General features: G+C 39.8%; 1 protein-coding gene across 7 annotated transcripts in view; it reads left to right on the top strand.

Annotated features, from left to right (window-relative positions):
- The window catches only part of LOC124170589 (small glutamine-rich tetratricopeptide repeat-containing protein alpha-like), a 54356-nt gene that overhangs the window by 18972 nt on the left and 20771 nt on the right, over positions 1-14613 (top strand). For all 7 annotated transcript variants that reach the window (XM_046549397.1, XM_046549396.1, XM_046549395.1 and 4 more), the window contains 2 exons: positions 5273-5524; positions 6720-6785. In XM_046549397.1, the coding sequence (XP_046405353.1) occupies positions 5273-5524; positions 6720-6785 (318 nt within the window). The remainder of the gene's footprint in view (positions 1-5272; positions 5525-6719; positions 6786-14613) is intronic.

Here is a 14613-nt window from a genome sequence, read left to right as displayed (position 1 = left end):
GAAATCTTGTGTCAATCTTTTGAAAATCGTAGATTTCGGTGATTTTGGGAACGTTTTTATTTTTTTCTGGAAAATCATGGACGACGAAAGAAACTTGTTACCTACATATCGTAGACGATGTTATGAGCATATATAATAATCATTTTCAGTATCCTACAACTGCCATTACGACGAGGGGAGAGGGAGTTATGAAATTTGTTTCGAAAAAAACATTTTCGGACGCCATTTGTGCAGCAATTTATTTTAAAATTATCTAAGACCATTACATATTTACGTTACTACATTCATCAGCTTTCAAAACGTACATAAACTATCCGAGTGGCACACACCGTTCACGCGCAGTAAAATAAAAACCGAAATACCGTCCCCGGAAAAGGCGCGATTTCGGCCATTTTGTCGTCCTAGCCACGACACGTGGCGGAAACTTCCGGTTTTCGGATTTTTCCTTCGGAGGTTTCCTGGTACATTTTCCCGTATGGTTTACGGTGGCCCGCCCTCATCAAATATTCCGGATCTAAATCTCAGAGGGTACGGGTAGTGCGGCGTATTGTTTGCGAGAAGTTACCAAATAGGAGACATAATGGCACATTTTTCACTTAGGGGGGATTTCAGGGGGATACCGGGGGTTTATTATATGCGTGTACTCCTGGCAGTTACCAACCGTTCACATAAATTCCGTGGGGATGAGTCGTTGGGGGCGGTTGTTTAGTCACGAAAAGTACCCAAAAAGTAGACTTTTATGAAATTTTTTATTTTTTTGGGGGGTGTATGTGGGTTTACCGGGGGTTTATAGGTTTGTACTACCAGGGGTCATCAATTGTTCACATCAATTCCGTAGCGATGAGTGGTAAGGCTTGGAAAAGCGGCGGAATTGTGACGTAAAGTACCCAAAAGGCTATTTATGTGCAAATTTTAATTTTTAGGGGGTTTCGGGTGGTTTAAAGATGACGAAATTATATGGTCACATTCATTTACTGTCATATCTAACAGAAGTGTGCCCTATGACATCCATATTTCGAGAGTAATACAATAAAAGGCAAACCAGTCCCCGAAAAAAGTGAGTAGTGCCCGCCATTTTTATTTTTTCGCGGTTAAATCCATTGAATCATTTATTAAAAGTTCATGTTTACTGACAGACAATGCATAGCAGCATGTAACTACAAAGTTTGAAAGAAATCGGTCAGGTTAAAATTGACAAAAACTTGTGTTAATCTTTTGGAAATCGTAATTTTCGGTGATTTTCGGAATACTTTAATTTTTTCTGAGTAACCAAGGACGACGAAAGAAAATTGTTACCTACATTAGGTAGAGGATGTTATAAGCATATATAATAATCATTTTCGTTATCCTACACCTTAAATTAAGCCGAAGAGAGCGGAAGTTATGAAATTTTATTCGAAAAACGAAATTTTGGACGCCATTTTGGCTGCAATTTTCTTAAAAAGAAATTAACAACATTATGTAATTACGTGTCCACGTTTATCAGCTTTCAGGAAATGCATTAGCGATCCGTGTGGCACACACCATTCGCGCGCAGTAAAATAAAAACCGAAAGACGGTCCCCGGAAAAAGCGCGATTTCGGCCATTTTGTCGTCCTATCGAGGACACGTGGCAGAAACTTCCGGTTTTCGGATTTTTCCTCCGGATCATTTCGGATTCCCCGCGCCCGTGCCAAATTTCAGCTCTCCAGCACTTCTAGAAGTGGTCGGGAATTTGTATCCATCAGTGAGTCAGTCACCACAAGGGCTGTATATAGATAGGACTCTTGCTAAAATTTCATGAGGATTTTCTTGTTGTTGAGCAGAAATTCAAAGATATTGATGATCATATGCATGAACTGTCATGCATTAGCATTAAATCTGGCAAAACTATCTTGCGGGGGGAAAATTTTTACGACCTTAAATGTGGGAAAACACAGGATGCCGAAACTCAACATAATGGTAATTTTTACGTTGCTCAAATATGGAATGAATCAGGACCCCAAAAATAAATGCTAAATGTGGAAAAATATTAAATGCGAAGACATTAAATCCGGATCTGAGTGTAGTAATGCTCGCATGTATTTGGTGAATACATCCACTTTTTTATGCATGCACTTACATGCAGGCACTGTGTGGATGAGAAATTACAAGAAAAGCCAAGTGCTTGAGGGTGTAGTGATAGTGGTAGCACTACTTAGCTTTAAGAGAAAATATTACTCACATGTAGGCATTTCATAAGAATAAAAATAGAATTTAGTAAGTCTGGAATATGGTAGGCCTGTGTGCCTTTGATTTCTTGCTCTGAAATCATTTTATCTAATACTGGTGATGTGGGTGAATTTTGGTTATTATTTTTCATAATTGGTAGGTAATTAATCCAAACAATACTTTGAGAAATCAGGTGATACTGTATCATTATCAGGTTATAACGTGACATTGTCAACTTGAGAATTCATGTATTACCGTATATGCGCATGTATGAGGCACACCTTTTTTCCTAGAAATTGCAGCCGAAAATGAGGATGCGCCTCTTATGCAAACTTCTTATTTTCCCCCCCTCCCCTTCCCCGGTCGCAGGTCCAAGGGGAACTGAATGGCCTTGGTTTTCCCCGTGAGTCAGTCATCTGAAACCCCAGGTCAAAAACAAGCGGCAGGCAGGGGAGTTTCTCCCTTAGTGACATATTTTTAAAATCCTCCTGTTTGCTTTTCTTACTTGTAAGCACCGTGCCGTCACATCGGTACCTCAGAGGTGAACATGGAAAAGATTGCGCCGAGTTTTTCGCTCCGTAGGGCACGCTAAATTTACTGCCACGAGTGGGCATCCCGCAGCATTTATACTGCTAATAGTAATCGCATATCAAACGTGGAGAAACGCATAGTTTTGAAAGACAATACCTGGTTATTATTTATTATTACCTTGGCATTAACATAAAGGCAACAGACGAAGTGAAGTACCTGGGAGTTACGATAACCTCGAACCTCACGTGGGAAACACATATAAAGAATATTTGCGGCATAGCCCTGAAGAAATTAGGATTCGTCAAGCGTATTGTGGGAAGATTTTCGGATGAGAAAGTAAAAGAAAGGTGCTATTTTGCTCTCGTCCGACCGCACCTTGAATATGCAGTGAGCGTATGGGATCCGGTGCAGAAATACTTAATCCGCGAACTGAATAAAATTCAAAGGAAGGCTGCGCGTTTCGTCAAAAACTGCTGCGTACAGACAGTGTTACCCAGATGTTAAGCGAATTAGGCTGGGAGCCGTTGGAGACTCGGAGGCTGCGCGCTAGGCTTAGATTGCTTGAGCAATTGAGAATGGATATCTTTAAGAGCGATACAGAGAACATAATATTAGAGCCACATTATATTTCCAGGTCCGATAGAAGTGATAACCTAACACCCCCTGCCACATGCCTTTTAGGCTGCTTGCGGGGTATTATGTAGATGTAGTCAACATCTGTCTTGTGGTGTAATTTCCATTACGCTAAATACCTGATTTTTCAAAAATCATCTTTAGACACTATTGTGAGTGTTATTGGGACTGAATATTATATTGGTGTCAAAACCTGCCGTTTAAAAAATTCGAACAAGTGTGTACATTATTGGATTAAATGGTGGATAGAAGAAAACTGAAATGGTTGTAAGTGAAGAGTGCTAAGGAAAGGTTGGGGGGAAGGAGCGCGCTCCCAAGCAATGAGGCTACGAGTGAAAGAGCAAGGGAAGAACTCATCAGGTCTTGCATGTGACGGCATTGCCTTCAAAGCGAAGGGGCGAAGACCCAGCAATGTGATACACTCAGTTTGCATTGCGTGAAGTTTCCAGTCCGTCTCGTCTTGTTTAAATGCGCTCATGCTATGCTTGTTTCTTCCAAAATGGTCCTGTTTGGACCATGTTGAATAATAGCAACCTTGTTGTCATTATAAATCTTTGTGTCAATAAATTAGAGCTTAAAAACCTTAAATGCTGTCAGATATGCATCGCATTTGGTCTCATTCTTTTTTGAACCTCGTGCATGTCAAATAATCAAGCAATTGCTGAAAGATATAGAGATATCTTCAAGCTCAGTAGGTGACTCACCTAGCATTTGGCCTCCAGAAACTGGGAGAATTGAACCTGGTAGATCGAAAAAGGTCAGTTGGTGAGATGGGGTAGGGATGAAACAGGTTTCCATTTTTCCCGTGTAACTTGATATTTTTCTTTGATTTTGCGAGTGATTTATGGTCTGTGGGGTCTTGGAAAGGAGAAAAAATTGGCAGAGGCATTGGTGGTTGATATCGTGGTTGATATCCTACATCGCTGAGACTCCCCCTATTGTTGTTCAATCTCTTGGGAAGGTTCATTCTATGTGCCTATCGTATTTTGCCCTAAAATTATCCACGGCTGCAATTCTATTGCAATACTCCTACGAGAGCTTATAAACAAAATTGTTCGTGAATAGGACGAGCATCGTGGAGCAACGGTGTATAGGAAGAGAGGATCAGAATCAGTTTCAATTTCTTCTTCGAATTAGGATCTGGAGTATAAGGTGAAGGGCATTATCCGTGGATATTTGGATCCGAGGTTTCCGATGCGACCATCCCCAGTAAGCATCATAAGGTTAAAACTACAAGTGAATACTTACATATCTCCAAGCTCCATACATATCGTGTAAATTTAGCTGAAAGAATGCTGCGTAAATTTTTAGTATTGAAAGAGGAAATTTTGATAACTGTCGAAAGTCCAGGCATATGTCTGCAACACCGCCCAATAGGATAAAGAAAATGCTGCAAAATTTTTTTTCTTTAGCTTCGATGCTCAAAATAGGGGTGCAGCTCTTACACGTGCTTATACGGTACTTTTGCCAATTACAATACTACCAAAATAGTATTTAGAGTGCAGGAAAACGGTTTTCCTAACACAGAGAAGCTCCTTTGAATTGCTGCTCTGAAATAGCTCAGCAAGTATGAGTGTGTGGTTGTGAAAGGGTGCAAGTGACTCCATTCCTGAAATTTGTGTTAAACGGCTTTACATTATGAGAAAACAGTTTAGCTTATGTTGCTGTTCAAAACTGGTTGGCTGTATTCATGAAAAAATTCACATGTATTCCTTTAGTGGCTAAATTTCTTTTGCTTTAGGAGTACATCTCTGGTGTGAACTGTGAAAAATTCTTAGTCACTTGAATACCAGGCTTCTATAATATGCATATAATGTCTTAATTATCACCAATTCTGTCCTCAAAAATCACTTGCCCTTGGTAATATAAGTTTACCCACCGTATGAAGTATTTTAATGATTTTTCCTATTTCTATTAGCTATGCATACCAAGCTATTGGAAACAGGTCCAAAGCTAAAGATTGTTATGCCAAAGCCATGGAAATTGAACCAGATAATGAGTCCTATAGAAACTGCTACCAAAAGTTAGCAGATGAAGGGCCTAGTACTTCACGGCCAGTGACCGAATTGATGGGCATGTTACCAAATATAGACCTAAGTGCTATCATGAAGAACCCATCGTTTGTCCAGATGGCCTCTCAAATGCTGGAGGATCCTGGCATGCAAAATGCGTAAGTGTCTGTAGTCAGTCTTACTCTGGGAATAGTGGGCTTAGGGTGTTATGAAATATCTCATTAGATCATTAATTAGAAAAGTATGTTTTGCTCATGATGTATAATTAAAAATGGAAAACACATGGCTTCTTTCAAACCCATTAGGCATGAATGGATTCTTTAAAATTTACCATTTACTGCAGTAAAATTAGTCAACAAATCTGATGTCAATAAAAACTTGTTAAAACTAATGAAAAGTCAATTAAAAATGCAAGCATGTGACGGTTGCACTGGGATTATGAAAAATAGAATGAATGATTTGTTTGTCATGATCAAGATATCATTGGTTTACTGCAAAAACAGTTATATCAACTACAAACATTTTTATGCATAATATTAATATTTTGAGTCATATTGAGAGCTATTAGTGAACTCAATGTATTGATCCTCATTTTGGGAGGACAGGCCTCACCCCTTATATTAACTGACACTACAAAGTGTCGCAACTTCAAACATTAGTTTGGCTCCAATGCAGAGCTTAACCTGTGTTATGGGAGGTGGTGGTGCCTGTTTGGATACTAAGGGAGTATTCAGGTTTTCTTCATTCTCTCTCTCTCTCTTATCTATCTATCTATCTCTCTCTCCTTCTTTCTTGTGTGCACCCTGCATAGCAGTAACTTGAATGTTTCAGATCAATAATAATAGGAAGTTCTAAAATAATGGTAAGGTTATGTGAGCTCATTTTAAGTAAAGGACAAACCTTAATATTTATATTAAATGTATTCGAACGGCAATATGCGCCGTGGAGTATAACTGCATACAAAAGCCCTCACGTTTGATTGATTGGACTAATACAGACTACGTAATTTTTCTCATTTGAAAGGGGCCTGTTCCCCTATCCCTCCCCCTGGATAAGTAGATAATTGAATATAAGATAAACTGATTCTTGAAAAGGTCTTTTGTTACAGTCATCTATTATTTATCTTTCCTGACATGTTCAAAGTAGGCACAACCCTTCATAAATAAGCACTTTATATGCAATGTTAAATAAAATTCAATAGATAATGGTTCTCACCGAGCAAATTTTAAATTAATATGACCTAAACTTGAGATGATTGAAGTGCTTTTAGTATCAGAAGTCAAGAAGTAAAATTCTTTTTATTATATTAATTTAATATCCTTTTTTGAAGTCAAATCTGTTCATTTGTCTCAGGGTAACAAGGATTTTGTCTGGCCAGTCATCTTTCCCTGCCCAACAAGTAGAGGAGCTGATCAGCGCGTAAGTTTCCTGATTTTAATACTGTGCACTTAGACCTTGTAATAACACTTATTCTGTTTACTCACCAGCCTGCTTCTATGTTTGGAATGGGATGAGATGATTATTACTTGAGTGTTCTACCAATTAAGGTGCATTTGAATGGAGTGTTTGAAAAGTGTTCTGGCCCTCCCTCCTTGCATAGCCTTCCCTCTTCACCTCACTCCAAGGCCTGATCCCTTGCACTCGATCCAAAACGCTCTTTTCCTGCCTTTCCCATGTTTCCTCACCATCTCATCTAGAAGCTGCCTCTCCTCACCCGTCATGTCCAGTGATTCATCGGTCCTCCTCCTCTCCGTCCACCTCACCTTCTCCATTCTCCTCCAGATCCACATCTGAAATGCCTCTAGTCTTTTCTCATCCTCCTTAAATGTCCAAGTTTCTAATCCATAAGCCACCACACTCCAGAATAGACTTTTTACCTGCCTTTTCTTTTAACTCTCACACGATGATCCTCTCATAATCTCCTTCCTGTTCGTGAATGCCTACTTCTGCCTCCTCCTGATGTTTCTGCTGTATCCGTTTTCCTTCGATGTTTTGCCCAAATAGAATTCCTCTACCTGATCAAGTTTGTATCTACCTATTTTTATCTCAAGTCTTGCATTCCTGAAATGCTTTATAAAATGTTATGACGCTTAAAATACCACATAACTTTGGTCTTCTTTTGGTTAATACTCAGGCCATATTTGTTGCAATGCCTGTCTAATGCATCCACTAGAAGCTGCTTGCTTACTGGCTAATCAACGCCTGATCATCTGTGAACCTCTCTACCACATCTTCCCTCCCATTTCAGCTCCAGCTTTCAATACATCCCACAGCTTTCTTACCATATCCTCAGGGTACACGTTTGAAAGGAATGGCGACAGCCTTCCCTCATCCCTTGGCCAATGCTTGCCAGCCCAAATTCTCCAACCATTACCCTCACTTGCAGAGTCTGGGCCCTGTACAGATTACAATTGAATCACCAGTCCTTCTAACCTACTCCTATTTTCTTGATAATATCCATAAACTTTAGATAGTCCACTCTGTCAAACGATTTTTCAAAATGCAAAGCAGAAATATGCATCCTGGTTATATTCCAGGTTCCTCTCCACGAGGGAGCTCATCACCGCTATTGCTATATTATTATCCTTACATCTTTAGCCTTAAGCATTCATTTTTGTACGTGGCTTGCCCTCTTTTGCCACCAGATAGCAGCTTAACCTTAAGTGTACAGTGTGCCACCTCTCCTTTCTGAAAGTTTTCCTTTTCCTCACATCATCTTTTCCTCAACGCCTCCCTTACCCTCCAAGTTTCGCACCGTTATTGATTATTAATTTCCCTATATGCCCATGCATCGCTTAGTGCATGGAATGTGTTCCTTGGGGTCTATGCGCTAATCGAATTTGCGTTATTTGAGACGATTTTAACATTGGGAAGATAGGAATGTGTTCCTGGTAGCATTGTTGTTAGGTAACGAATCTCCCATAAACTGTGAATATTCGTATTAATAGCCTTAGAAAACCTTACCTATAAACAGTCACGGTTTAAAATATCTTTTAGGATAGTAGGCACGCATTCAAAGACTTTTTTCTCGTAAAAAAATCATACGTGCTTTTGAAATTCCCTCCTTCCATGCGGTTGGGCTAACATCGAGGAAAAAATGCCTCAGTGCTACCTCAGGGGTTCATAATGCATTGCTGCAGTTGGCGAATTTTCAAACCCATCTAAAAACAATTCTTGTCACCCAGGCCCTATTGTTGCTTATCCAAATGACAGGCAAATGCTACTTTGAATGCTATTTCATTGCTCATGGAGTTTATGAATAATAAATCATAACATTTAAAGTCCCCCAAGGTATTAGCAGCAACCAGCAATGTGAAATGCTCTTTAAATGCCTTGAAGCCTGACCCAGGGTTTTCTTAGAAAATGAATGAACAAGATTGCATTCTCCTCCAACATAATCCCATCTCGTCAACATTAACAACTAGTTGAGAGGGAAAAGAGCCTTAATCACAGCTTGGAGGTCATCAGAAAATTTTGCGATGACTGTGCTATCAGATTTTACGGTGACTGTGCTGTCAGCACTTGCAGATTCACCCGATATCGTTGCACTAAAACACCAGCTCGTCATTTAGAATTCTGATTGCGAACCGGAGCTTCCTCTAAATGTCTCGGAGCAATCACCACCATCATCTTCTTTTAAAGATTCAAATAAAGCCACAGCTCTTGCACGAATAACTGCCTGTGAGAGGGGAACATCATTTGACAATTTATTTTAAATTCAGGTAATTAGAAGTCTTTCCAGCAATTAACTTTGTATACATGGTGACCACTTGGCCAAAGTTGTTGTAGCTGATGTCACCGACATTTCAACCTTATCTTTATTCAGAATAATAGTGTGGACTTTTAATGTCATGAGCTTAAACTTACTTCTACTGTTGTACAGCTGCTGCTCTGTATTGATGAGACGCAGGCACCCCAGAAAGGAATGAAGCCAAAGTGTTTGAGGCTCTCTCTCTTTTGACCCTTTAACATTTTGATGCTATTCATATGCAACTCGGCAACTACAGTAACACTTCGATTTTACATCAAGTCTCGTTTTTACGCAGCGGCACTCAAGTCCGGCCGGAAAGCATAGGGAATTGCAATGGTGAATCTTTGATTTTACATCTTTTCTTGATTTTACGCAGTTTTTCGATTTTGCGCAGCATAACCCCAGCCCCTAAGAGGTCGCTAATCTTGATTTTACGCAGTTGTCTTTCGGCTTGTTTTGAAAATCCGACAGGAGCAATATGAAGTTAGGTTATTTTTCGTCTCAATGAGTTGCAAAAATGAATACAGGAACGGTTGAAATGACGTCGCACTGTTGAGCGTGAAACTAAAAACATCGCGAATCTAATTATTGCTTCCCCGTGAGCCCTCTCAGTAATATTTCAGGCTCTATTACGAACGCGAATGTCGTTCTTAGTTCAAATTCGCCGTGGAAGGATATCGAAACCTAAAACACACGGCAATCGCCGGGTATGCGTAACTACTTTTGATTAAGACATGATCGCTGGAGATATTAACATTATCACCCTTCGTTTATTATTCGACTTATTGATCGACGCTGTTTATATCCAGAATTATGAGCTACGGAATATCTATCCCCAACGCAAGGCTTTCTAGAATTTTGCCAACGCTATGTTTTCCGTCGCCCCAGCGAAATATAACGGCGAAATGAGTCATTAAAAATACTCCCGTGCCAAAATTTTGGCTTCCAAGGTGATCCAAAAAAGATAGTCGTACTTCTAGTATGGACGTAAGTCGATGGTGATTCAACCTCAGAGTAAGGATGGGGAGAGTGCTCTTTGGCTACTGCGCGTGTAGTCATGATCCCGCACTTACATCCCACACTTCCAGCAAGAAGAGTAAGGATTCCCGCACTTCTTCCCACGATCACGTGGTAACCATGTTGACCACAGAATCTGCTACTGCGCAGCCTGATAGCGTGTCCTCTACCCCAATCCTTACTCTGAGGATTCAACACGATGGTAAAAGCAGCATGCATTGTCTCATTCCCAGGCTAACCCCACATCTGCGGGACAAATGGAGGCGAGGGAAAATTGCTTGCGCTGCGCGCTTATCAGATCCGACTCAACTTGTATCTCATTGTCAGAGGGTTTAAATTAAACATGGTTGGAACTTGAATAGCTATTGGCTTAACTTCGCTAGGTGGCAAGCGTTTTAACGGAACGGGAGTTAATGCCCTCAGAGAATAACTCGCGTCGTCAATCGTCATGTAATCATTGAAGTCAAATTCAAGACGTGAGTGATAAGGCAGTCCGTTTAAACTCAGGAATGGCTTAGTTCCATTAAATCGAAATACAAAAAGTGTCCGGTGTTGTTATCAGATATGGGGAAGCAAAATATTACGTGAAGCTGAGTCACACGGCTTGTGAGTCGAAGGTCCCGGCGCTGAATTCGCGGAAGAATGCCGACAGAGAAGCTATTCCCGGAAGAGTCAATCTACTAATGCTAAAATTTCATGGGGAAATGCTTTTTTAATGTGTATAAATTATAAAGAAGGAAAATTTTTCAGACTATTAGTCATTTTTTATTCATCACGGGCGGCATGACGGCAGTTGCGCGGTCATTTAAATAGCTCACTTAAAAAAAGTGATCTAAGCACCGGAAAAATCTGAATTTCCGAATATCCCGGGTCCTGTGTGCTCCCTATTATCTATGGTATGCTATTTGAAGGTAACCAACAACTGGGGTCATTAGCGCCATGAAGTAAGGGCTGAGGGGATAGGAACCCTATGTTGGCATTAGCCAGGTTGCAATGATAAGCTCAAAAGGGACCAGGACTTAACTTCCCATCTGATGGACAGAGTGGTGCACTGGAAGTGCCCTTCACATTAGACTCAAGTAGGGATAGGGCCAACTCTGATAAGTCTCTGCTACTGCCAGGACTTGAACCCAGGCCCACAGGGTGTAAAGCCTTTTTGATGTATTAGCAAAATTTTGCTCCCTGTTAATGGGGTTTATTTGGATGACTATCCTCAGGTATCTCATTTCTTCAATCTCGAATTTTTGTTTGTCTGCAGGTGGTTAAACGGATATCCTGAGAACTGCTTTTAATGAGAATATTTTCGAAAATTAGCTTCTCTGCGACCATTTAGTATCACCATTCCGAAATTTCTCCTGGGTAACAGAAGTAATCTTAGTGCCAGAAAGTGCCATTTCAACCATTTTGTTCAACCATGGGAAACACTGTTCAGGAATGCAACGTTGTTTCTCTTAAGGTAACACATCATCTGTGGTGTTGCTTTTGAGTAAATATGATTTCCGAGTAAATATGGCTTCATTTTCCGAGCAATAATGAGCAAGTGTTATCCTGAAAACTATACTCCTCCTCAATACCAACTCTTGATTTTACACACTTTGATTTTACACAGTGCCCATATTTCGGTCCCTCCAACTGCGTAAAATCAAAGTTTTACTGTACTACATTTCTCCCCCATGAACACCGATGGCCTTGAAAGCTTCAGGGTGGACCCTTTATGTGGAAGTCAGTTTGCCCTTTCAAAACACTCATTTCCACTAGCTCCAAACTTAATTAATGGTCTGAATTAACTAATGTCTTTCAGTGAAGGAGATGAGACAAATTACTTTGGTAGGACAGCTATCCAGACGGCATGATGAGTAGGTTAAGTTTTTGGCCTATCGCAGCAATGGATTTTGACGAATATATTAACAAAGAATAAGATTGGAGGCAAGCATTACTATTAATATGCGTAAAATGAGAGTAATTTTGTGGGTACTTAGTGCAAGTTCACCCTTAATCAAGAGAATGTTGAGGCTATTTGATTAGGCTAAGCAGTGTCGGGATGTTTCCGCGAGAAACTAATTTTTGCACTCTACATATATCGAAATTTCTCTAATCAAAATTGCTCAAAGGGAGGCTTGGGTGTGCATCCATTTGCCCTGCTCTTTCTCCATGTTCTTCCACTTCCTTCTCCCCTCCATCTCCTTTTTCATTCATTTTCAGTTATTCTCTCTTGATATAAAATAGCAGCAGATAAACATCCTACGAGCAACAGCAATTCTAATAGCTATCCTCATACAATTTCATGGAATTCCACAATAACTACATAACGATGTCAAATGATGTTGTTCTGCTGAGGAGATATATACTCTCGCTCAATATCTAAAGAATGTCAATTCCTCAGTTCTTTCATGGTTCCTCCATGGAAACTGATCTTGGAAGGGATTGAAGGGGGGATCTTCAGGTGAACTGCACACAAACTCTTCAGCCTGCTCTTTATGAATGGAAAGTGGCTGACTGGGTAATCATTGGGCTAACTATGGACTGCTGATTGAGTTGGAAGCAGTGGAAGCGTGGCTTGGCATGGGCCTACCCAAATGAGACAGACAAATTTCACAAGTCCAAAGTTAATCTTTATTTTATAAAATTAAAATAAATTTTTTTACAGTTTTAGGCATATGGAAAACCACTCCGGTAATTTGATAAGGAATTTTGTATATTCCTTGTTAACTCTGTAAAATAGAACAAATCCAATCAAAGTGGACTTAATGATGATGAAAGCCCACCCATTTTCTAATATGGCCCACATGCGAAGTTGGTTGAAAGGGCGATCAATGAAAAACATTCTGAGGAAAGCATTGAAGTAGCTACTGTCGGAGAATAACTCATGTTGTCAGTCATCATGTAATCTTTGAAGTCAAATTCAAGAAGAGTAAGATACGTTAGTCCCTTGAGATAGAGGGATTTAGTGCAAAGAGTGTCCTGTGCTGGGATAGCAAAACATTAGGTGAAGACAAATTATCTGACTTGCTAATTGAAAGTTGTGGCACTCCGTATGCTGAAGAATGCAGTTGAAGAAGTTCTAACCAATAGATTCAATCAACTCTTGCTATAATTTCATCTGGATATTCTTCTTCATGAGCAGAAATTCAAAGATTTGATTATTATTTGCATGATCCTATCCCATTTGCAGAAAAAAATCTGGGCATTGCGATGATAATAAAATAAAATTTGTTTTTAAACAACACACTCTTCTACAGACTGCTGCTGCTAGTTTGACTATCTGCTATTACAGTGGATTTCGGTTAATTGGGACATATCGCGACTGTCGCACTTTGCCCCAATTAGGCGAACTGTCCTGTATAAGGGCATAAAAAAGTTGGGATGATTCAAAGAAGACTAAATAATGTTTATAGAGCAATCAACATTTATTAAACTGTTAATATGCTTAATAAATCAGCGAGAATAATTGAAACTTTTCAAGAATTCTGTAAATCTTAGTTGAAACTATTTGTCACAGCCTCCGATGATGCTGGATGAATGCCTTTTACTAAATTATAAAGGAAAAACTCATGGGTAATTAGTTAAGAATATGTGAATCCTAAATATTTCATTTACTCATAAACATATGAGTACTTACTGTTCAAATCGTATATCCTCGTGCGAGGAATTTGTCTAGTAAATTCGCACAAAATCAAATAAATTCAAACAAAGTCCGCACAGACATCCAATGACGACATTGGGCTACCTTTGTGGCCCTCTTGCATAAAGAAGAGTCGTTACCGATGGCACCGACTCGATGGGGCCTGAGGGGGCCCGAGCCCCCTCAAAAATTCGTTATTGGGGGAGGAAAAGATTTGTCAGGCTTGTCGATTTTCCCCGGGGTGTCTAGTTATTGAGAGACGAGTTTTCAAGGTTCTAATGTTGACTATATGACTCTTCTAAAATGCTAAAAAAATTAAAACTCTCTATTTTTTTAAATTACCCCTCAGTATTTTTTATAATCCCTGGTCATAACCCCTCAATGGTCCTCCTCGTATCCTGATTTGTCGCTCAGATGCGATTTCATCTTCATCACTATCCTCACCTTCAGCTTCACCTTATTGCCTGTATAATATGGTTTCAACAATATCATCTTCACAGTTTTCATTGGTGCCATAGCAGTCCAAATTGCAGTCGATATTATGGAACTCTTCATGGCTAGTTACTTGTTGCAGTTTTGAGTTAAATTCACTTTCAGGGTCTGCTAGAATGTTTAAAAACTGCGTTGGAAAGTTTGAAACTGCAATGAAAAAAAATTTTCATTGTATGACAGGTGGCATCTTGCCCGCTTTCAGCCAGAAACATTATCGCCTGCAGAATGTTCACCTTTGAACTTACTTCATAGGTGGTGAATGATAATGTCCCTTTATCTTCTCTAGATTCTAGAATACAATCTACTAATTTCCCACGGCAAAGTGTATTCAAATTTTTAATGACCCCCTTATCCATTGGTTGCAC

This window comes from Ischnura elegans, chromosome X (genome assembly GCF_921293095.1).
Source record: "Ischnura elegans chromosome X, ioIscEleg1.1, whole genome shotgun sequence".
Taxonomy (NCBI): Eukaryota; Metazoa; Arthropoda; class Insecta; order Odonata; family Coenagrionidae; genus Ischnura; species Ischnura elegans.
Note: the sequence above shows the minus strand (reverse complement) of the source record. Positions and strands in the feature narration are given on the sequence as shown.